At 52.6% G+C, this 24,419-nt stretch overlaps 1 protein-coding gene across 3 annotated transcripts in view; it reads left to right on the top strand.

Moving 5' to 3' along the window:
• STRA8 (stimulated by retinoic acid 8) overlaps positions 1-23,280 on the top strand; it is a 32,443-nt gene extending 9,163 nt beyond the window's left edge. Inside the window, exons 1-10 of one of the 3 annotated variants that reach the window (XM_082693285.1) lie at positions 1,005-1,063; positions 5,709-5,908; positions 7,662-7,890; positions 10,138-10,213; positions 10,794-10,878; positions 12,654-12,875; positions 13,712-13,997; positions 18,318-18,391; positions 19,984-20,095; positions 23,045-23,280. In XM_082693285.1, coding sequence (XP_082549411.1) covers positions 5,709-5,908; positions 7,662-7,890; positions 10,138-10,213; positions 10,794-10,878; positions 12,654-12,875; positions 13,712-13,997; positions 18,318-18,391; positions 19,984-20,095; positions 23,045-23,119 — 1,359 coding nt within the window. In that variant the 5' untranslated portion in view covers positions 1,005-1,063 and the 3' untranslated portion in view covers positions 23,120-23,280. Of the gene's footprint in view, positions 1-103; positions 240-297; positions 1,064-5,708; positions 5,909-7,661; positions 7,891-10,137; positions 10,214-10,793; positions 10,879-12,653; positions 12,876-13,711; positions 13,998-18,317; positions 18,392-19,983; positions 20,096-23,044 lie in introns of those variants that run through there. The other 2 variants (XM_082693286.1, XM_082693284.1) reach the window with 2 other exon arrangements.
• The last annotated feature ends 1,139 nt before the right edge of the window (positions 23,281-24,419 follow it).

Below are 24,419 nucleotides of genomic sequence, written 5' to 3'. Positions count from 1 at the left end.
ACGATTTTCATCCCTTCCTAAGAGTCACTAGCCACAAACCTTGGTTCAAAGCTGTGGGTCTTTTGTTCTGAAACTTATCATGTAAATTTCTCTCTGGCCTCAGGTAGCTGATACTCATCTCACTAACCATCACCCCAAAAGGCATGCAGAGCAGAGAACCCAAAAGAACCTTAGATGTGCGGACCTTCAGCAAATCACTGCCCTTCTCTGCGTTTGGCTTCCCCATCCAGGAAATGGAGGTAAGAATCTTCACAGGCTTGTCCATAAGGACTAGGAACATAGTAGAGACTCAAGACACAATCCATCACTCTCTCATTTCATTTGAAGGATAAGAAAAATGGTGGAGTCTAAGGCCCCTGCCCTTTATCACATGAGGTGGATAAAAACCAGCAATGGGGAAGAAGTACATAGGCTGTCCTTCCAACCAGAAAGTCAGGGCCATGGGGCACAGACCAGGGGAAGCCATACTAGGTTGGCATTAATGTAGGGATCTTTGCTAGTGGACCTGGTGCTGAGCTGGATCCAGGAGGTGGGAGTGCCCCCGACCCTCCACCCAGGGCAGGATCTATGTTATGGTGGGGGCATATTCCAAGGCAGGAGCCATGTTACTGCAAGAGGGTATTTCAGGCCAGGATGTATGTTACTGTGAAGGAATATTTCAGGACAGGATCTATGCTACTGGGTAAGGTGGGTATTTCAAGGGCAGGATCTGTGTTACTATGGGGGATATTTCAGAGTGGATCTATTTTACCATGTATGGGAGATATTTCAGGGTAAGATCTATGCTGCTGTGTAAGGGGGGATATTTCAGGGCAGGATCTTTTGTCACTGTGGAGAGATATTTCAGGGTGGGATCTATGCCACTGGGAGGGAGGGGTCAGGGTCAAAAGGTGACAGCGTGTGTGGATGTTGCCGGGGAGAACTGTGATTGTATCAGAAACCGAACAGAGCCACCAGGAGGTACCAGGGTTCATGAGCAGAGCCTTCCTCCTCACAGCTGTGGGGAAGGTTGGCTGAGCAGACAGAGATCTCCATTTTCAAGAAAGAAATCAGGCGGCTGCAGGTAAGGAGTTCTCTTAGTAATACCCCCTTGTCCCAGGGCTGCATTTTCTTCTGGGTGCAGATCTGTCCCCCAGTGGGGCACATCCGGGAGGCAGGTATGTGTGGTAGTGGTTGAAGGATGATGTTGGGGAGGGGTGATTCGATAAAAACCTGGGGCAGGTAGGTTTCTGAACCTCTCTGTGTCCTCTCAGTGCCCAGACGAGGCTCTCCAGGACACAGCCTCTGCTCCCGGGGGCCCCAGCAGAGCTGTGGGTGGGCTGGTGGTGGGAGGCCAGGAGCAGGACCAGGGGAGAGAAACCAGGGAGTGGGGGCAGAGGGGAAAAAGCAGCTCCTCAGGGGTGCTCAGAGACCCTGCATCCAAGGCTGCCCCAGAGCCAGAAGGGACAGGGCCTCAACCCAAGTGGAATTTGGATTGAAATGAACCTTTTACACTTACCCTGAAATTGCAGGTGCTTTCGATGGGACAGTTTCTTTAGACATAACACATAATTTAATGGTCCACCAAAAGCCTTTTAAAGATTAGTCTGCCACTCACTGCAGCTGAATTTCAGGAGGGTCTTCTGAATGGCAGGTGCCCCATGGGCGAGGTTCAGGTAGGGCTCACTTACGGTCCACACAGTCACGGCCAGGGCGCTCCGGATCAGATTCAAATCCGCGTGCCCCCAAGCCTGTGCCGCTTCTGCTGGGCACCTGACCCCTGTGTAGCCCCTTGCCCCGGGGTGAGGTAGTTCACCCCCAGAGAACAACAAGGGGGCGCCTGCCCGGCCGGTGCTCCTCATACATGGCCTCGTACTTGGCCGAGGCGGTGGACCCTCGGGACAATGTCAGGCCACCGGGAAATACCGCGGCAGGGGGATCCAGCGAAAAGTGGCCAAAAGGCCAGAGTATATTCTCTGTTTGGAGAAAAGGAATTTTTCCTCCTTAAATTGGAACACGACCTGCTTCCTCTTGTCCCAAAGAGTGACTCCTTTTTCCACCTCTTCTTGCTATTTTAATCTGAGCTTTGGACGTTCTCTTCTGTGCAACGGCTCTCGTGCGCCGTCCCCAGTTGTTTCTTACCTTCTGTAAGACGTCATTCCCCTGGGCCTCCTCTCCTACATGCATCTGCTCTCTTCCCACCTACATGTCTGCATCTTTTCCCTTGACATGGGGAGCCCCTGGTTCTCTGGACCCCGTATTTAAGCTGTCTTCTGTAAGCCTCAAGGTAACTCTAGAAGGTAGGTGTCATCACCCAATTGAGAGACGAGGAAACTGGGCTCCATGCCAGCTGAGTGGGACCAGTTAGGGGATATCCATTCTGTCCTCTGTGGGCACAAAGAGGATGCATGGGGCACCTGGGGGGGCAGAGGCAGTCCCCCCCAACCCCCACCGCCTCCACCTGAAAGGGAGCTACCACTCCCACCCCCACCCCAAGGTGAGAAGGTCAGCTTTCCCTTCTTGCGTCCCCTGCAGACAACTCGTTACTTTCTTGCTTCCATGGCCCGCACCCTCATTGGCCCGCCACCGAGCATCCCCATTGGCTGTGGGGGCCAGAGACACGCTCTGATTGGCCTGCACCCAGTGCCCAGGAGCCAGGTCTGTCTCCCAGCCGGGGCGGAGCCATAGTCCCCAGGCTGGCTGGCCCTCAGGACAACTGTCATGTGTGTCAGGGCTTCGGGTAGCCTCCCGCATGTCCGGGGAGGGGGGACGTCGTGAGCCCGGGTGCCCGCCTCCCTCCCTCGGTGCGTGAGCATGGACTAAACGCTGCAGGTCCCGTGCCTGAGCATCTTTGGCAAGATGCCCTTGGCCATGTGCTTGTTCCCGTACCTGCGGTGGATCCATGCCTGCGGATCCAAGCGGGCGACCACTGAGGTCTGGGGCCAGGCTTGCAGTGAGCGTTTGTATCACCACCACAAACCAGACCGTTCTGAGGATGATTCTGGATTTTTTCTCTGACATGGTCTCATAAGCATAGTGAACCGTGGAAGATGCCTGTGGGTTGCAAAACATTATTCAGCGTATTGTGTACGTTTGCCTAGGGTTTGCTGAAGAGAACCACCCTCAGATGTTTTGTGGAGTGGCGCTTAAAAATGATGAAAATTTCTCTGAGTCTCAGAGAGGGTGAGGTCAGATTAAAAAAAAAAAATTCATTTAGGGAGTTTTAAAAATGTCAGCTCCAGTGGGTATTAAGCGGCATTTTAATACCTAAGTATTTGGTAATGAAAGTATGCTTTCCCTTATAGATGAGAAATAATAAAAGATAAGGCATGACCATGTAAATCATCACAGTTTCTTTCCAGAAGGATGCATGGAGGCAGCGGTCCTCTGACTTTGTTAGACTGAAGAGTGTGCTTAGCACGCTGATCTGATGAACAGGTTTGGACACAGTAAAGAGCTTTTGAAAGGGGATATATATCAGAGATCTGCACATTCTGAAATGCCTAGAATCTTTGGCCCCAGTTTCCTGAAGAATGAATGGGGTTTGCTCAGAGAAAGTGCCCAGTGAACAGTTGTCCCTGGGGCCACAGCACCCAGAATTCCTGCAGATGCAGCTTCCCACGCTGCTGTGGGACCAGTTAGGGGACAGCTCTGGGCTCCATCCATGTCTAATGGGATATGAGCCGCCTGTGCCTTTGCCCCAGATAGTCATAGAATCGTGACAATGGCCTTAGAGAGGCTGAAGAGTTTAAACTATAATCTTGTGAAAGGCTTTCTCCCCTCCTTACTACAGATAAAGACAGTAAGACCTCAGGCTTCTTGGCTTATACAAAGTCACATGTCTGCTTAACACAGAGCTGGAATTACAGCCCAGATCTTGAGCCAGTCCCCACTCCAGCCTGCCTTTCCCTACACCAGTTTATCCCACTAGCCGGCACCATCTCCAGGTGTGGCATCAGACATCACCCCACCCACGGCGGGTCCTTAGGACTAGCTTCCCTCCACCTACCAGCTCCGTACTGACTTCCCTAGATTCGCACATATTCCATTTGCCCAGACATTCAAACTCAGCCTCCGAACATGGCAGGTTTCCTGAGTCAGAATAGGATATCCATGTTCTTGCCCTGGGTAAGCCCTCCCCAGCCGTCTTCTGGGACAACTGGCCAGTGTTCCCAAAGCTTTTTAAACTTCTCAAATGCGTGCTTCTCACTGTGAGTCTGGCTGAGAACTGAATTCAAGAGATCTAATGTTTAGGCTCCAGAGCAGTCTTTTGGGTTTGGGTCAGACTAGGGGTTATTCCCTGCCCCCAGAGTCTTTTCTTAATCCTCTCCTGTCGTTACCCTGTTCTGACTCGACCTGGGGAGGGATACTTTAGATGCTGGATATGTGAATCCTGACCAAGGATCATACTCATTTGTTGGCAAAACAAAATTAAGTTAGAAACTGCTGTGGATGGGACTGGGCGACTTCTTAGAGGAGATGGGGCCGACCCTAGGTATTGAAGGACAATTTGGCTCTCCATAAGAGACTAGGGGTGGGGGACAGAGAGAGGGGCCGTGTCCCCAGTGGGAGGACAGGCAATGGGCCGCAGAATAGAGGGTGGTGGGCAGGAGAGCACATGTTTCTGTTGCTGTAGTTAGAGAAGGGAAAATGGGGGGGGGGCGGTGGCTGCTCTTAAAATGCAGATTTCCAGGCCTTGGGGATGACAGCTCAGACTATATTCTCTCCTTAGCACGCTTGGCACCCGCACAGGACATTTAAGAGAAAAGGTTTTGTTTTGTTCTGTATTAAAGAAAACATCCCTTCTCAACCTCATTTTTCCAGTTAGTTCTCCCTTTTCTAGCAAAAGAGCCAACATGGAAAAAAGGCAGGAGGAGGGTCCTGCCTCCCCTCCCCACCGAGACTGTGGCTTCTCTGGTACTCCTTCCTGGGCGAGCCACCCCTTGACACAGGTCACAGGTGCAGACGGCACAGACCCCCCGGTTTGATGGCGACAAAGAGCTCGGTCTGAAAAATACCCACCTCAGCTCCCGTCAGGTCCCGGGCACAAGTCTGCAAAGATACCTCGAGAAGAATGCCTTCTGGAGATCACAGCAGATCGTTCCTAGCAGACAGCAGGATGCAGCAATTAGGAGTAGACATTTACAACTGTGTGAGGTCTTATCAGCCTTAATGTCAGGCTTAATAGCTGCTTAATACGTCTCACCATCCCTGCGGCTTGCCCCCTCCCCACCTCAAGAGCTTCTGACTCTGGGCTGAGGTGGGCAGAATGATCTGGGACCATCCTCACCCGCGGCGGCAGGCAGTGAACGCTGTCCCCTGGGGTAGAAGTAACGGGAGGGTCTGTCCCCTGTGGGAGAGGCAGGGAGCTGCACACTTACGCAGGCCTGAAACCACACAGCCATTTTGGAATTGGGATGGAGCATGTCTGGGTGGAAGCCTAGGAGGAAAACCGAATTATCAACATCGGCACCTGGAGAACTCCAGATTCCCCACAAGCTTGGGACCTTTGGTGTCAGTATTCTGAGTTCATTAGAGAATTCTGTATCTTGGGAGAACCGTGGCGTTTTTACCTCTGTTCGTCGACCTAAATTCCCTGGGGTCCAGGCACATTCATTTCTCCCAAATTTAAGCAAATAAAGAAAACCTATGTTCTTAGGTTCAAAAGGTTCCCATTGCTCTCCAGGCCGTTCAAAACTTCCCTTGTTTCGCTTTGCCTCCCTTTAAAGATGTGTCCCCAAGCTGGATGGGCCTGCATGGAGTCCGCGGCTGCCCTCCACGTGCTGATGGTGCCTTTGCTGGTAATAAATGTTATAGGAACTTCAAGGTCAGGGCAGACCCCCCACAGCGGCACTCACTCACCACCTTCCGACATTGTTCTGAGAAGCAAAGCGAGGGCAGATACGCCGCCGCTGGAGGAGAGTACATTGTCCGTAGGAGATTCGCTTTCTGCCCTAAATGGTGTTTTACTTTATCTTATTTTTCAAAGATTTTGTTTAATTATTTGGCAGAGAGCACGCACAAGCAGGGGAAGTGGCAGGCAGAGGAGAGGGCAAAGCAGGCTCCCCACAGAGCAAGGAGCCCGATGTGGGGCTCAATGCAGGGCTCGATCCCCAGACCCCGGGCTCATGACCTGAGCTGAAGACAGACACTTAACCAACAAAGACACCCAGGCGCCCCATGCTAAGTAGTGTTTTAAAATCCCACACTGCCTGGTCAGCTTCACTGTCTCTGTGGCTGAATTCTCCCCCCAGAGTTAATCGGAAAAGCGTTTTCAAGCCTTCTCGCCTGGCTCCTCCCTCTACGGAGGAGAATCCATTCCCAGCTCCCAGCTGTGGTTCGTGGAGAGATGCGTCGCTGTGTGCGGGTGTGCGCCTCGCAGTGGCTCCAACTGTGAACATGGCTGCATCAGCTGGGGAACAGGCTGCCCCCCAAATGCCTGGGCTTACCCCACGAGATTCAGAGCCGGTGTTGTTGAAGTGGGGCCTGGGCCTGTGTATTTCCTCCAGTGCCCCCCAGGGGACTGGCACACCTCAGAAATGGCAGGCCCTGGCTGAGGTCGTGCATGGTCCCCACGCAGCCGGACTGAGCTCAGAGCCATGTGGACCCAGCGGAGGGCTTCCGTTCTAATTCACTCAAAACCCCTGAACACCTCTTGGGGGGGGACAGGGGTGATGAAGATGCAGGCCCTCTGTTCACAGAGCTGCCTGTCCTCTGAGTGGTGGGGTGAGCACCCGAAGGCAGGGTCCCTGTCTTCTGTTAAAACTGTTCTGTATCGGGACGCCTGGGTGGCTCAGTTGGTTAAGCAGCTGCCTTCGGCTCAGGTCATGATCCCAGCCTCCTGGGATAGAGTCCCACATCGGGCTTCTTGCTCGGCAGGGAGCCTGCTTCTCCCTCTGCCTCTGCCTGCCATTCTGTCTGCCTGTGCTTGCTCTCTCCCCCTCTCTCTCTCTGATAAATAAATAAAAAATCTTAAAAAACAAAAAACAAAAAACTGTTCTGTATCAGCCCTGGAATGGCCTCTCCTCAGGAAGGGCTCCTGGTCTGTAAACTCAGATGGGACAAGAGACCACATAAGTATCATCTTCAGAACCCACTAGAAGCAAGACAAGGCAAGCCTGCTTCCACTTCTCTGTCCTTATGTGACTTTTTGCTTTCACAGGTAGAAGGCTGCATCTCTTCTATTTGAGTTATCAGATATATGTAATATTATATATTAAAAGGTTCATGACTCCAAGAAACACAGATGGATCTTCTTTTGTATAAATACCTGTGTAACCGCTACTCAGATCAGAGGGGTGATTCCCATGGCGGGCAAGCCCTGAGAGGGTGGGGCACGGGCCTGCTCAGCGTCGCACAGACTGTGAGGAACGAGGTCTCAGGGCCCGGCTGGCTCTCCTCGGCCACCGCCTGTCAACTAACAAGTGTCTGGTGATTACTGGCAGTGTTCCGGAAACTTTCGCATCTGAAGCAGCAGCGCCCTTTGACTGTTGAGTCAAATAGGAGTGGTTTGTGTTTCTAGGAGTCCAGTTAAAATCTTGGGTTTTGTGTCATCTATTATTGTGTATCTGTTATTGATTGTATTCACTGGTTGGGGCCCCATTCCTTGGGAATGGTACCCCCTTTCTTTCTCCTTCGATCTTGCCTTCCTCTTTCTTTAACACTGCATCTTTATTATTTAGGGCCCCCAAAGGGGATAATATTACGTTGCAGCTTCCCATGGCGACCTCCGGAGAAGGCGGAAACCCCAGTGGCAGAGCGCCCCCTTGGCCCCTGGCACAGCTACAGGAGCTCGAGCCACGGGTGGCCCGCCGACGCCTGTCCCAGGCCCGCCACCGAGCCACCCTGGCAGGGCTGTTCAGCAGCCTCAGGAAAACGGTTTACTCCCATTCCGACCTCACAGCCTCGAAGGTATGGGGAGCTGGGTGTGGGAGAAACAGTCTCCAGACAGGGAGGGACCGTGGGGCGAGGGGAGGGAGGAGTGGCCCGGCGCTCCCACTCCCACGGTCCCCTCCCCAAGAGCGGCAGCCCGGGTGGGTCAGGGATCCGCTGTGGGCATCTCGATCGGCTGTTTGTGGCCGCATGTGGGTACAGCAGGAGCTGGGCCTTCCCCACCTGGGGCAGACAGGCCTGGCACTGGAAGGGAAATAATAGGGACTGGCCAGCCTCGCCCTCCAGTGGACGGGGCGAGTCTCCAGCAGCAGCTTCTGGACGCTGCCATACTCCATCTCTCTCTCTCTCTCTTTCACACACACACATACACACACACACACACACACACACACACGTGCAGCTTGGTTTTGTCCACCAACCAGGTCTCTTCTGCAGGCACTGGAGCTCTCCAGGTCAGCAGTTACTTTTTCCTGCTCTAGATTTCACCTCTATCCTTCTGTGGCTTCTTTCTTGCCTACTTGTGCCTCTGTCAGAGCACGGAGGAAGGTCCAGGTGGTTTGGGTGATGCTGGAAGGCATGAGTTCCTATCATTGGAGGAGCGTTACAGGAGGTTTCCAGCAGGGGAGGGGGCTCTGAGAGCCTGTTCCTCGCCCTCTCATAACAGAGGAGGGACTGGAGTCAGAAAGGATGCATCAGCCTGGCTGGGGGCAGGATGAGGAGAAGAGCCTCTGTTTCCAGCTCCGGGCCTCGTGCCCAGAGCCACGGCATCTGGGAATGTGTCTTGATTTTAGTGGTGGCCCCCCGAACCCCTGGGTGCAAGGTACCAGGTAGGGGTGTGAGCATTTTCCCACCAAAAGAATCGGAGCGGAGCTCCCACCTGCTCTCGTAGAAGGGCGTGGAAGGTGAGAGGTGTGGGGCAGGCTCTTCCTCCTCCCTCTACTGAGCCAGGTGAAGGGGCTTAGGGCCAAGAGCCTGTCTGGCAGGGCTCTGCGCCGTGTCCCCTGGATGGACAGGAATAGGCTGCCTGTTCCCAGGGGTCCGTGGAAAACCCCAAAGTCCCTGTCACTGGCCCATGAAGAAGTGCACACAGACTGGGAGTGTAACCAGAGAAAGACCATGCGTTCAGGGGTCAGAAGGAAGGAATGGAAGTAAATGTAGAGGAAAACTCACCTGCACCTGCTACGGTTTGTACCTCACAACGTGGTGGCTGAAAGCCTGGCGGACTGGCCTCCATCCTCGGGAGACATGTTCCGGGCCAGGCTTCACTTACCGCGTCTGTTAAACAGGCACAATAGTAACGGGGTCCTCAGGAGCCTGTGGTGGCCTCTCATGAGGTGGCTGTGTGCAAAGGTGTGGCGCCATCAGAGTGGTTTAAGTGTTAGCATTGCTTCCCAGCATGTTCGCTCATTTAGTCCCTGCGGTTCCATTCAGATCACCCCATTTTACAGATGAGGAAACAGAGGCGTCAGGAAGTCAAACCGTTTGCCTAGAACGGCACAGCTGGGAAACAGTGTGCAAACCAGGAGTTCTCTCTGTTCTCCTCCTGTCTCGGTCCTGCTGGAGGGACAACCCTGAATTTTGCCTTTGTAAGATCCAAGAAGGCAGGATCTGAGCTACAGGAGTCAGGTGTAAGCAGGTCCTGTCAGTTTCCTAGGGCTGTCATAACAAGATACCAGACACTGGGCGGCTTGATGCAACAGGAAGTTATTGTGGTGGACATCTGGAGGCTCCAAGTCCAAAATCAAGGTGTCCACAGGGCCACGCTCCCTCTGAGAGAAGCCCTCCCTGCCTCCCAGGCTCAGGTGTTTGTTGGCAATTCCTCACCGTTCCATGGCTTAGAGATGCCGCCCTCTGATCACATGGCCACCTTCTCCCTGTGTCTTCACTTCCTCCTCCCTCTGTGTATGTTTGTCTCTGCCCCCCCCCCCAACATTCGGAGATGCTCTTCACTCCCTGTTCATTCCACCTTCGAAGAGATGCGTATATGGTTGCTTGCCCTTTAGAAGCCCTAGTAGTTTGCGGAACACGGCTTGTTTCTAAACATTCCAGTATTTCTGGGAGAACCATTTCCAGAATACAAATTAAACTTCATGCCTTCTGTGCGTCCGAACACGCTTCCCACCCTTTTTGTTGACCACGTCAAGGAATGTGGCTTCGCCTCTGAGGGAGGATGGCCTCAGACCGGGAATGGACTCCTATGTCCCTCAAACCATAGACTGGGTGGTGGAAGGCTGGCTTTGCAGCAGCGTCTGTCTCTGTCCTCAGTGGCAGGTTTTGAATAAGGCGAAGAACCACATCCAGGAGCTGGAACAAACCTTGGATAATCTGCTGAAGCTGAAAGGTAATAGACCCCCATCCGTCACCCCCATCTCCTCCCACAGAAAGTATGGTTGGTTTTTCCATCGAAAGCAGAGAGAGTGCCTTAGGCCAAGTGAACAGACACTTACTGCGTGCCTACCGTGTGCCGGACGCTGGGCTGGGCCCAGGGCTACAAGGAGAGTCATGCCCCCCCTCTTGGGGACCTTATAGTCTGGCAGGACAGACAGATGTTGTCAGGTACCTGATCCCATCTTGAGAGACCAGAGAGGATACCAGCCGGCGCTTGTCACACTCAACAGCAAAGCCAAAAACATGGCTCCTTTTCTTGGCACTCAGTCTGGGACAGGCGGCGGCCTGGGAAGGCGGGTCTCAGAAACTGGTGGAAACTGAGCTCTGAAGGGGATTTTCAGTGTCTATGGAAAAGGGCCAGTTCAAGAAGCTCACATCTAGAAGGAGAGGGGAAACTGAACCCTTGACTCCCTTTTATTGAATCTGGGGGTGCTCAGGGACCACTCACAGTCCACCTGGATAGGGAGGGTGGGAGAGACTTGACAAAGACCAGACTTCCCTCTTTGTGACCCTTGCCTTCGCCTTCCCAACAGAGTCCTTCAACCTGGAGGATGGGAATGCAAATAGCTTAGAGGAGGTCAAGGCCGAATACGTCAGCATGTACTCTGGCAACCCCAGGTAAGACTCCCAAGCGTCACCTCGTGATGGGCAAGGTGGTTTCAGTGAGGCGGACAGTTGCACTGGGGTTTCCCAAATGATTAGCCACTGATCCCAGCCACACTCATCACGTAAGCCATCTTTTCTTTACCGATTGAAGATACATGCTTTATCCCATACTAAAATCTTACCAATACTTAACATCGTGGGCCCACATGAGAATGGCTAAATTTCTTTTAAAATCATAATAATCGGGATTTTTCACTATCAGTATTTTAAACCCGCAACAATGAAAAGTATGGCATCAGCTCGGGAACAGATTACATTTCATAATTATTAAATTTTAATTAATTACACTGTGAGGGAAATTCAGTGCCTTTGTTCAAGAGCAAAGGAACTTCTTGTGACTGTTTTTGCCCATTTTCCTGTTGGGTGGGTGGTCTTTTTCTCACATAGTTGTAGGAGCCCTCTACGTGTACCAAGAAATTAGCTCTCTTTTAGGACATGACTTGCAAATAATTATCCCTTGGTCATTTGTTTTATTATTTTGCTTTTGATGTTTTGTTTTTTGTTGTTGTTGTTGTTTCGGCCATGCAAAAAATGAAGTCTAATCTGCCGTCCTGCCCCCGTGACTTAGGCTTGGGAGAATACAGAAAGGCTTCCTCTGCTCTGAAATGGAAAAAAAATTTTTTTTCTCTTTTAAGAAGGATCCTCCTTGGTTTTCTTCTGGTGCACTTGTATTTTGACTCAACATGATACCTCCTTGGGGATTATTCCTATCAGGATGAAGAGATTTGGGGTACAAGTCCTGGTTTTCCAAATTATATCATGTCGTTCCGTTCTTTTTTTTTTTTTAAATATTTATTTATTTATTTGAGAGAGAGAGCATGAGCAGGAAGGTCAGAGGAAGAGAGAAAGAGAATCTGAAACAAACTCTGGGCATGGAGTGACGTGGGGCTCGATCTCGAGACCCTGAGATCATGACCTAAGCCAAAACCAAGAGCTGGGCGCTTATCCAACTGCACCACCCCCCATTCTGCTCCATTAAGACTGCCTTTTGAAGAGCAGAATTAAAAAATTTTGATAAAGTCTAACTTATCCACTCTTTCTTTTTCAGACTGAACTTATGGTTTAAACCTAAGCATTTCATGTTTGGGGTGCTGTTGTAAGTGGTACTTCTTATAATTTCAATTTCCAGTTGTCCATTACTAATATGTGGAAACACTATTGGTTTTCCTTTATTGACCTTGTATCCTGCCACCTTGCTAAACACCCTTCTTAGTTCTAGTCCCATATTTGTGTGTGACTTCTGCCTTTCCAATCTGTTTATCTTTTATTTCTTCTGTTCCCGTTATTGGACTGGTGAGGATCTCCAGTACGATTTTGGATAGAAGTGGTAAGAGTGGACATCCTTGTCTTGATCCTGACCTAGGCAGAGAAATATTCAGTCTCTTACTGTCAAGTATGATGTTAGCTCTAGGTTTTTTGTAGGTTTCCTCTATCATGTGGAGGAGGTTCCCTTCTACTTCTAGTTTATTGAGAGTTTTTGTCATGAATGGATGTTGCATTTTGCCGAGTGCTTTTCTGAATCTGTTGAGATGATCGTATGGTTTTTCTTCTCTAGCCTGTTGCTCTGTTGAGTTCCACTACTTGACATTCAATGTTTGAACCAGCCATCTTGCACTCCTAGGACAAGCCCCGCTTGGTCCCAATACTAAAATTGTGTTCGGAATCTCAGTGTTGGTGTTCATGAGGAGCATTAGTTCGCAGTTGTCTTGTTTCTGTTTTCGCACTAGCCTGGTCTCAAATAAGGTTCTGCAGAAAGGTTCTGCCATCTGGTGCCCAATCCAGGCAGTCGGGAAGGATGCTGAAATGGAGGAAGAGGAGGAAGAGGAGGAGGAAGACCAAGAAGAGGAGGAAGAGGAGGAAGAGGAAGAAGAGGAGGAGGTGGAAGAGAAGAAAGTGGAGCTCTTAAACTCCCCAGTCACCTTGCTGCCAGACCTCATGGAATTTGAACGGTGTGAACGGCTGGGAAGGGTGGCTTCACATGGAGCCTGTGGGGAAGGGGACAGAGGCTCTGTCTGAGGCACACAGTGTCCTCAGTTCACTCTCGGACAAGATCCATAATCAAGGAAGCTCCAGAATTTCCATATGGGAGGGGTTGGGGATGAGGTTGGCAGAAGGACTAGAGAAATCATCTTGAAGCTACATCGTACAACATATACACTAAGCTTCCTTAAACTTCCCTATTTGGAGTTGACTTTGGAGGAACTGTTGATGGGGATAATGAGGACCAGACACCCCCATTCACACAAACACACAAGCCCTACCTGTATTCCTGGTCTCATAGTAAGAAACAAGGTGAATGACTAACTCAGAGGGCCATGCACAGCTTCTCTGCAGACTCAAGACCCATGGTGGCCATGTTGGCCTCTGGAGGTAGGGGCCCAATAGAAGGAGGGTCCTTCCACAGCTAAGCCTGAATTTCAGGCCCTGAAGTAAAACAAGAATGTGTCGGCACATTCATAGGGCTTGTAATTTGAAGTGGTTTTCCCATGGACTGAGAACCGAGCAGGCCTCACTCCTATTTTTCTCTTCTGTCAGGCAGAGAGCTCCATGGGGACTCTGGGGAAGGACCCAGGGGCAAGAGTTATGTCATCCCTGATGGCTCCTGCTCTCCAAGGCTCAGCGGCAGGCAGACTAGGAAGGCAAAGCCCCTGGTAACCCACAGAGCTGTGGCAAGGCTCATGTGTGGTGGGCCATAGCCTGCTAACGGAATCCTGAGGAGACGGCTTGGGGAGGGACCTTCGGCCACTGGCTTCAGGTCTGGGAGATGACGCTGTTTCTGTTCCAGGTACCTCAACTTTTACAAGCAGACGATGGACCTTCTGATCGAGAGCGGGATTGTCTCCTTACACGAGGTGACACTCCCCATTGTCTCTGCTGCCATCTCCCACCTGTGGCAGAACCTCTCTGAGGAGAGGAAGGCCAGTCTCCTGCAGGCCTGGGCACAGAGGCACAGCGACCTCCAGGGCCTTGGCGGGGCCTGTCAGGAGCCGGCCTGTGCCGACGGCAGCATGAAGGACAGTGGGTTTGACAGCCAAGGCGCCAGCTGCTCGCTCGTCTCCACCCCGGAGGAGGTGAGCAGACCCTCTCTGGGCCGGGTGGAGGTAGGTGCAGGAACGACTCGGTCACCTTTGGCCTGGAGGCACCAGGGATCTGCTTGGGGTCATTTACCGAGTTTGAAGTAATGGTTGGATTCTGACTCCCACAGTGAGTTTCTGATTTACCTGACGTAAACTCCACAACCACAGAATGGCCTTTCTTTTTCTCCTTCTTCTGGACCTTTCCATGGGGATTATAGAAGAGAAGGCTTAGAAGGTTGTATCAGTTGGGATTATTTTGACTACAAGTTATTTGCTTTTTTAAACCACGCAGAAACGTACTTCTCACAGCCAGGGAGGGCCTAAGGTCAGGAGGGCTTCCTGCTGGTCTCAGGGACATCAAAACAGACCTGGTTCTTCCCCTCTCCCTGCTCTGCCTCATCGTAAACCTGGCTTCTCACCTTGTTTCCCCTCCCTACGTTCCCTATCCCACGTGACTGGGGAATGGCAGCTGGGAACAACCGAGCCCTCGTCCCTCCTCCTCTACGTCAGGTCAGAGAGAGAAAGATTCCAGTGGCTTGTTTTTAAAGCTCAAGGAAGAACTTTTCCAGAAATTTCTGCCATACCTCTCCTGTCCTCTCATTGGCCAGAACAGGCCAGATGACTGAGCCAATGACTGACATCATGGAGACAGTATTGTGTGTGGACCCGTCAGGCCCAAACCCTCAGAGGAGGTCAGTTCCCATGGCAGAGAGCATTGCTGCCGTTCAGTGAAGGGAGAGGAATGCACGTGGAGAGGCAGCCATACCTTCATCACAAACGCACTTCTCAGAGCTCCAGTTGTCGGAAGCCATGGACAGCAGTGCCGTGTGTCTGGTGGCCTGAGGGGGGTCACTCAGTGCTGAGATCTGCGTGGGCCCCTCAGCTGCACTTCCAGAATTAGGATGGCCTCCGGAGCCTGCGGCTACCACAAGGGCCACGTCTGTCTGACCTGCTTCTCCAGCCTGGGGCAGGCAGGTCCTTGCTCTCCGGGCCTGTCCTGTGCCTTGTAGGACATTCAGTACCCAGGCCTCCACCAGGAAAACGCCTCCACTCCACTTTGCCCTGACCTCCCAAATGCCCCTCTGTGGGTGGTCCCTTTCAGGAGATGTCCTGTGGCTCTCTGGGGACCCTTAGAGCCAGACACAGTCCTAGTGCCCATGACCCTGGGGAACAGCCCTGAAAGGCCCATCCTTCTGGAACTTTCCCAGCCCTCAGGGCCCTGGGCCTGGAGAACAACAGAATGCCAGTCACCCAGTCCACTGCTGCTGGTTGACAGATGAGGCCTAATGAGTGGGGTGACTTATCCAGGAGGCCCAACTCCTAGATCTCCTTCACCACAGAATTTCTCAAATCTTTGTACCCTTTGGTCACCTGTGTCTGATCAACCTTCACCGTCTCCCCTGATGCTTCTTAAATGGAGTTTAGTAAAGAGGCAGGTATCTGGCTAATACCTCACACCCACTGAATCAGAGTTCCTGAGGGGGCAGCTCAGAGCCTGCATTTTAAACAGGCAGCCCCGGTGACCAGTGGACAAAGCATCGCTGGAAGGAACTCCCAGTTCAGACAAGAAACAGTCATCCACATCTGCTCCCCTTCCCCAGCCGTCCCTCCGGGGGCTGTGGTTTCTCATCTGTTTGTCCACTATTGTGGGGTCCACCAGGAGAGAACCTGAGCTCTCCTCCAGTCCAAGCAGGGCCAGGAAAGCAACAGCTAAGGACCTCATACCCCCCACCCATGTCAGCCGGCCTGGATGTCTTTGTACCCTGACGTGCCTTTTCCCAGAGGCTCACACAAAGCAAAAGGAAAGCATCTGCCAAATGTGCGGACAAGTCTGTCCCACTGGAACCTGACTATGTTTGCGCCTTTGCAGCATGAACTTTTCCTCAAGAAAGAGCTGACCCAAGCCACCGTCTCATGTCCCCAAATCATGGAAGCAGCTTCTCTTACCTTTTTCGGGAATGGCTGAGGGCTCCCATTCTCCTGCTGTTGGGGAAAGCTGGCAGCAGTCCCTCGGCTGTGCCCGGATCAGAGTTCTGCCACACCACCATCCCCAAGCTTGGGCCAAGCCAGGGTTGAGTGACAAGGTAAGCAGGACAGAGTGTGGTTCTGTGCAGGGCAGGGACAGAGACACAGCTACTCCCACGTTGGCTTCCAGATCAGTTGCAGTGAAACCTCTGTAGCTCCTGGTCCATCTGGAGAGGTCGTACAGCAGGACGGTGGTGTCTGGGGCGGGCCCCTGTGTGCAGGGACAGCTGTGCCGGGAGGCTCTGAGAAGCATGGCCCCATAAGTGTGCTGGGCGTTTCGGGACGACCACGGAGCCTGGCAGTGCCCCTCCCAGGCTAGTGGCAAGAGGGCAGTGCACAGGTGAGGATGGTGGCCCAGAACTTCAGTGGTTGATTGGCTAAGGCAGGAATTTAGGGCCCAGGACCCAGCCTCAGACCTGCTGGGGAAGCACACACACTGGATGGATGAGCTTCTGGACTGGTCCTTTCAGTGGCCTGTTTCCAGATCCTCTTCAAGATGAACAAAGTGATTGGGGCGCCTGGGTGGCTCAGTGGGTTAAGCCGCTGCCTTCGGCTCAGGTCATGATCTCAGGATCCTGGGATTGAGTCCCACATCGGGCTCTCTGCTCTGCCCTCTCTCTCTCTCTCTGCCTGCCTATCTGCCTGCTTGTGATCTCTGTCTGTCAAATAAATAAAATCTTTAAAAAAAAAAAAAAAGATGAACAAAGTGATATTAAAAAGAAGGACACCATGAAATGTCCAGAAGATCAGAAGAAGGGCCACCTACATGGCCCGAGTCCCAGAGGATTCAGTTCAGGGGAAGCAAATTGTGAGAAGACAAGAAGGACAGAGACAAGGCTTCCAGAGAAAGAGCAGTGTGTCCCAGATAAGGGGACAGGAGAGACCTTGTGGAACCTGCCAGAACCTGCCGGAACCTGCCAACTTGGGGCCAGAGAGCTCCCTCTCCTCCGGATGGTTGTGCTCAGAAACAGGGTGACACAGTGAGGTGTGCCCAGTGAGAGTCTGGATGTAAGAACCTCCCATGCAATACTGGGCCCATTCTCATGCTAAAAAATGATTCATTCTTTAACTAAAAATTCAAATTTAACTCAGCACCCTGCATATTTATTTGCTAAATCTTGCATATTCCCTAAATGTATACCACATTCCTGTGGAATATTTAATAGTCTTCAAGAATTAAAGCCAAGCAGGACTAAAAAACCATCTAAATAACAAGATTGCAAAATTGGAAATACAGGCTATAATATGCCTCAGGAAATGACCAGAGGAAAATAGGTGAGTGTGTCAGCAATGGACCTCTCTGGCTGGGATGGTTTCTCAGTGATATTATCTGTTTCTATTTTCCAAAATTGCCCAATAAACATGCGTCTCTTTTATAAAGCTGGTAATATTCAATAATAGCCAACAAATTGGGCATTATTATGTGCCCGGTGTTTCACGTAACTCATCTATTTAATTCCTGCAACATCCCTATGGGTAGGTTCTGTTGTGATTCCCTTTGTATAGGAGAAGGATTTGAGAAACGAGGTCACTTGCCCGAGGTCACACAGCTTAGTGAGCGGCAGGACTGGGAGCTGGCTCTCTTGCAGCCCAACCCCAAACCACCAACCTCTTATCCCGCTGTCCTGGCACGAGACTGCTAGCTTGCGGATCCTGGGCGCCAAGAGCCTCTGCTTCTTGGGAGGTGTAGATGAGCCCTCTTCTGGTGTACACGGAAGCTCTGGCTGTTGCATTGAATGCCTGAGCTCCCACCTTCTAGAAAAAAAAGAGATTTAAGGGTGCCTGGGTGGCTCAGTCCATTAAGTGACCGACTCTTGATTTTGGCTCAGATCATGATCTCAGGGCCATGAGATCAAGCCCTGCTTTGGGCTCCTCACTTCATGGAGCCTGCTTGGGATTCTCTCCCTCTCCCTCTGCCCCTCCTACACTGCTTGCACACTTTCTCGCTAAAAAAATAAGAAAGAAGAAAAGAAAGGAAGGAAGGAAGGAAAAGAGAAGAAAAAAGAAAGGAAAAGAAAAAAGGAAGGAAGAAGGAAGAGAGACCACAGTCCCCGGGGGCTTCCCCATCCCTTGTAACCACCTCTGGGGTCTTGGTTTGTTCTGGGCAGACAAGAGCTCACTAGGTACTGCCTAGGAAGGTCACCAGACAGTGACCCTGCATTTGGGCCCCAGCTTCCACCCACCCTTTGGGAACGAGGGTGAAGGACAGAGCCTTTCTCCTCATCGCTGCCAGGAGCCCAGAGCAAATGCTGGTCTGCAGTTCTGACCATGTTCTGTGCCTTCCTCCAGATACTCTTTGAAGACGCCTTCGATGTGGCCAGTTTCCTGGACAAAAACGAAGCTCCGAGTACCTCCAGCTCTAGGTGAGGAAGGGGGTAGGACACAATCTGGGGAGGGGGCAGCTGGGGTGTTTAGGAGCTGCTCCCCTGCTGCCCGCAGAGGGGTGCAGAATTCCATGAAGTTCTCAGAGATCCGCTTTGTCTGTGGTTCAAAGCGGGCTGGGCCTAAGACTGTGCGGCTGTCTGTGGGGGGACTCAGTGTGGGGCTTTTGCGCGTAGGAGACTCTCCCATCCTGGCCCAGCATGGAGACGCAGCCGGTTATGGGCTGTGGGTTGTCTCCGTGCTCCATCTGCCCAGAGGGAGGGGGCCGTGGGCGTTGCCACAGCACCTGCTCTGTGAGCTGGGCAGGGGCTCTGGGACATGGAGAGCCTGGGCCAACACGGAACAGGGCCTGTGCCCTGAGTGGAGGGCTTCTCTGAGCCGTGCAGGGGGAAGCTGCTTTGCAGGGGCTGCTGGGGACGGAGGTGGAAAGAAGGGAGCAGGGGAGAGCTGACCCCGTGGAGTGAGAGACACAAAGAGGGATATGGGGAGAGGCAAGACCGGGCTGGTTTAGCACTGAAGTTCCCTGGCCATTTGAAAAGTTGCGGGCTTAGAGCCTGCAGGCACAGACCCTTAAGAAGGCTGAAAAAGGCCTGAACATTTTGTTTTCCTGCTTTGGGAGTGAGGAGACATTCCTGTCCTCATATTCCAACAACTAACCCCACTCTCCTCCGAAGCCACGCAGCCCCTGGTCACCTGGCTGCCCGGGGGGCGGTGGGGGGGCACCGGACCTCAGCCTGTCTCCCCACAAGTAGCCAGCTCCATCCGGCCTCAACAGACTCCACCAAAACCCTCCAAAGTGATTTTAGGGGGTGACTCCCGCTCCCGTCAGCTGTGTGTGGGGTCTGGTTTTGCTGAAATGGGCTGGAGGTGGACTTTCCTATTTCGGAGCCAGGCTCCGGCCATGAGAACTTTGGTAAGAAGTGGCCAGAGTGTACTTGCCAAGCAGGATCTGGAATTCCTTGCCCTGCTGATGGAACATGGAAACGGCCTACTGGAAAATGTTTTCTGCTATCCCTGGAGAAGGCAGGGATTGGTGCCAGAGGGTTTCTATGTGGCTAGTGGGACCTGCTTCTGAGAGAATGTGAGGTCAACATGTAGGCTGTCCCAGCACTTCAGGCTCCTGACGTCGTGGGGCTGCTCCCCGGTCCCAGGAAGGCCGGGGGAAGGAGCCTGCCACACAGGCCACCTCCCTGCATCATCGGGGCTTGCCCCCCCATGGAAGGGGGACATCTCAGGGGACTGAGCTCTAGTGTGGCCTGTGCCACCTGAGCTCTCCGGGAAGCCACAGGGACCAGGACCGCGGGGCGTGGATCTCTGAGGGGGACTCTGAGGGAGAGAGGCCATTTTGCTCCTTCTTCCACAGGCCACAGCCCAGAACACTAAATTAGGGCACAGGAGCCAGTCTCCCCAGGGTCTCCCTTTTCCCGTGGGTTCCACACGTGACACGGAAGCTGTTTACGGGGCGTTTACGAGTGCCTGGTTCACGCTGTAATCCAGGAATTTTAGGGGGGGCCAGCAGAGGCCAAAGAGGAGGGTTCTGAGGATTGCTGTCTCTTCCCCTTTCTGTCGTCAGTTCGGTGTTTGCCAGCCACATCCCAGAATATCCGGAGGAGAAGTTTCAGCTCTACATGCAGATCATCGATTTTTTTAAAGGCCTTTGCTGTATTAACCCTCAGTTAAAACAGGTAGGACGGAGCAGAGCGCGAGGAGACCTCGTCTCACCTCCCTTAGGATGGCGGGAAGGACCCTTGAGGCCTCCCCACCAGCGGGACCTCACCTCACACCTCCCCTCACCTCACCCTGGGGGCAGACGTCCCTTCGTTCTCTCGGCCTGTCCCGTGGATGGTGGGCATCCGCCTGACACATCCTGGGGGATGGGCGACATCCAGGGAAACTGAGGGAAGAGGCACACAGATGGTCTCCAGGGCAGGACTGAGACAGGGGGTCCCCGGAAGTGTCGACCAGATCCCAGGGACCTGACTCTTCGCAGGCATTTGTCAACATTGTGTGACTCGTTTCCAAGAGGCTACGCTGTCCTGTCGTCTTCTGAGACCCTGAGTTAATATTTGCCCTCCGCGTTTGAAGGGTATTAATTTCCACTTCCCCAAAGCTGGTTGTGTCTTGATTAGAAGGGACATCCCAGAAACTTCCATGGGGGAAGGAGAGTTATGCCTGAAGGGGACAGACCCTTTCAGATTCATAGCCAAGGATTTTCTCTACTAATTCAGCAAAGATACAACGGTTTCTTTAAAAAGGTAAGCAGTAATAATGGCAAGGTTTGTCTAAAAGTAATTGGGGCAGCTTTCCAACAGACCAAAGTATAATTTGGGCCTTTCCCACGAATCCTTCGCTTCCCTCTGCCAGGTCCACTTCGACTCCACTTGGAGCCCAGGGCCCCCCTCTGGCTGCTCCCCACCTCCCATCAGCCCTTGGCTGGCCGTCTGGTCCTTCCCTGGCCATCCGGACACAGGGATGTCAGTCCACCTTCCCGAGGCCTGTGGAACAGAGTAACAGGACAGTCTTTGCTTTCCCTGCTTCCTTTCCCTGAATATAGTAGAAAAGCAAGCTCAAACAGGATTGGAGTATCCGAATAAAGTAAAATGCTCGAACTTCAGTCGTCCTGAGAGCTAACTGGAAACGCAGATTCCTGACGCCCCAGCACCCCAGACTCTCGTTCACTGTTGCGAGGTGGGGCCCCAGGAATCTGTATTTTGAACAAGCTGTCCGGGTGGCTCTGGTGCGGGAGGCCCCTGGCCTTGGCTATGCGGTGCTGTGAGGAAAATCTCATTCTCTTCCCCACCCTCTCCCCCATCAGCATCACGAGGTCATTGGATGAAACCTTAACCAGCTCCTGGACAGTACCTAGGACCGCTGTAACAAATGACCAAACACAGTAGCTTAAAACAACAAAAAACGCTTCTCTCACAGTCCTGGAGGCTAGAGGCCAAATGAAGGTGCTGGCAGGACTATGCCACCTCTGAAGGCTCCAGGAAAGGTCTCTCCTTGCCTCTTCCTAGCCCCGGGGGCCCCCGGCTGTCCTCTGCAGGCCTCAGCTCACAGCGGAATCCCTCCCACCAGGGCCTCCTGTCTTCACAAGGCCTTCTGGGAGTCTCTCTAGCCCTCTCATCTTCTTCTAAAGACACCGGTCTTTTGGATGAGGGGCCCACCCTAAACCCAGGAGGAGCTCATTTTGCAGTCCTTAGCTAATTATACCTGCAAAGCCCCTGTTTCCGAAGAAGGTTCCAGGTGGGCATGAATCGGGGTAGGAAGGATACAATTCAACATATCTCAGCACCCAATACCAGCAGGCACCTCTCTCAGCCTCTTGCTTTCCCAACCGTGTAGCTTAAAAATGCCTCAGACACCATTTTCAGGGGCTTAGAGAACTGGACCATTCTGAACAACATTCAAGCAGTCAGTGTGACAGAGACTCACGGGCCGTCCCTCCTGGGACTCTTGGCCTCCTGGTGCCCCCTGCGCTCCAGTCTGCCTTTTCTCAAGCTTTGCTCTGGTCTTCACCCTGAATGAGGGGGCCCATGTGATTTTCCCAGAGACCCCTGCTGCCAACCTGGCCATTGGTCACCCCCGGGACCGGGTCCCACATTCATGGGATGGTTGACTGGGTTTCGGGACGCTTCCCAGGGCCCCAGGGGACCAACCTATGACAAACTATAGGGATCATTTTCTGCCAAGATGGGGAAATACAGGAAGAGCTAAACCCAGGAACACCCTTTTAGGGGAAGAGGTGATGGGGGGGGGGTCAGAGAAGTCAGTGGAAGATCATTATAAAGGGAATTAAATAACATAGAGCTACTTCTTAAACAATTAGTTAGTAGTTAACCCACATACCTACTTTAAAACTTTAAAGTTACCAAAAGAAATACAAAGAAAACTCAGTTTCTCTCCGACCAGCATCCCTTCCTGACTGCCCATTCACTTCCCCAAAGGGATCACCATTACTAGTTTCGGGACAACCACCCAGAGATAACCTGCAGAGGTTTATATAATCCTTCAAATACAAATGAGAGAAAGGACACAAGCAGGAGGGAAAGAGAATCTCGGGCAGATCTCCCGCTGAGCACAGGTCCTGAAAAGGGGGGTGGGGGGGCCTCGATCCCAGGATCCTGAGATCGTGACCTGAATTGAACCCAAGAGTCAGACACAAGTGACTGAGCCACCCAGATGCCCCCTTTCTTCTTTTTAAATAGTATATCCCCCAGAGAACAATCTCATTCCTATTATTTCAAACAGCTGTGTGGTATCCCCTTGGCGGGCACCCTGGTGTAATTCACTGTCCTCCACCGAGGAGCATTTGGGTAAAGCTTGGAGAGGTCTCCCTTCTGTCTTATGGGATTCTGGAAGTGTTCGTATGGAAAAGAATCCAGTTCCGTTGTGTCCAGGAAAACCCTTTCTGAAGATCATAGAATGTGGCAGTTGCATGGAACGGAAATGGGACATCCCCCGCCCCCGCCCCCGCCCCACTGCCAGAGCCCTTACTTCCTGGCCGGAAGCTGGAGAAGAAGGTGCAGCCAGAGACGGGGTAGACTCTGCGGAAGATGCCGGGGCTGTCCCACATGCCTGGGGCCTGGGTTCCTTAACTACACGCTGATCCTCTGCCACCCTATGTTTTGCAGGAACCAGACCAGCCCATTGACGATGAGCTGGTAATGCTGAGGTGCCTGGAGACCTTTGACGATGAAGATCTGTGACACGGAATGGCTGGGACAGGACGGAGTGAAGGCGGTGGGCAGTTTCCAAGTATTAATGCCGGCAGCCAAGGCTGTACCCACCTCCCTCTTCCGGAATATTGCAGAATGTCCCAGAGCATTTTGTTGGTTTGAGGTTCTGTATTATAAAGGCTTTAAAAGTAGTGTGGCTCTGTGTCAGTCTTTCAGAGTTGTTTGGCGTCAGGTCACCTGGCCCGCTACGAGGTAAACACCTGCTTTTCTTTTGCTCCCACTGAGGGGGACCTGGTGCAGCCTGGCTGAAGCCCAGTCCATGGGCCTTTCAAGAAAGGACAGGCAGGGTTTGTCCCCAGAGGTACCATGACACCAGGTACTTTTGGCAAAGGTTGGGTTTGGAGCATAGTTCTGGTGGGTTCTAGAGAGTTCTGGAGGCCCCTGGCTCATCATGCATGCTGTGGCAGCCCAGGAAGTGTGCTGACCGTGCCTGTGCTATAGGAGCTATAGGACATCAGGGTAGAACGAGCTTCATCTGCCTCTTCTGGTACCTAAATGAAGCTCAAGCCCGCTCCTGCCGGGTTCTGAGTGCTTTCTGGCAAGGTTTCAGGGCGCGCACACTGCATGGGATAGTAGAGTCTATGTGTCAGCTTGACCAGGCCACCCACATACTTGGTCACACATTATTCTCGATGTTTCTAGGATGGTGTAGTGAGGTAAGATAAACATCTGAACCGGCAGACTTTGAATAAATGTGGAGCCATTAGCCTCCCTGAAATGGGTCGACCTCATCCAGTCAGCTGGAGGATCCAATCGAACCGGAGACTGGCCTCCCACGAGGGGGAGGGAAGCGCCTTCAGACCCGAGCAGCAACTCTCCTGCTGATGACGGACATTCCAGCTTGCATTGTCAGGACAGCCCGTTCCTGAACACCTCTCTCTCCCTGTGTATGTGTGTACGCGCATGCATGTCGTGTGTGGATGTGTGTGCGTGCACACACACCCACGTCCCACATCCCCAGGGCTCTCTTTCTCTGGAGAACCCAGACTAACCCGCCAGCCGTGCAGAGAACGGCTTCCCTGGCTTTTTCAAGTTTCCCGTCGTTGTGACAGAGGCTCCCGTGCCCTGAAGGCCTCTTGAATACTTCGACTGTTCCATCTCCTCTGGAAGAACCCAGCGTGTGGGTTATGCGTTAGGGCCTGAGCGCTGTCTGCCTGCCCTAAGCCCCGGGGCTCACGCCTCCCCTCCGTCCTGTCAGCAGCGCACTCCCAAGGACTCGCATGGCACTCTGCAAGGACTGTGGACAGCACACCACTGTTGATGAACAACC

This window comes from Mustela nivalis (genome assembly GCF_964662115.1).
Source record: "Mustela nivalis genome assembly, chromosome: 12".
Classification (NCBI taxonomy): Eukaryota; Metazoa; Chordata; class Mammalia; order Carnivora; family Mustelidae; genus Mustela; species Mustela nivalis.
Note: the sequence above shows the minus strand (reverse complement) of the source record. Positions and strands in the feature narration are given on the sequence as shown.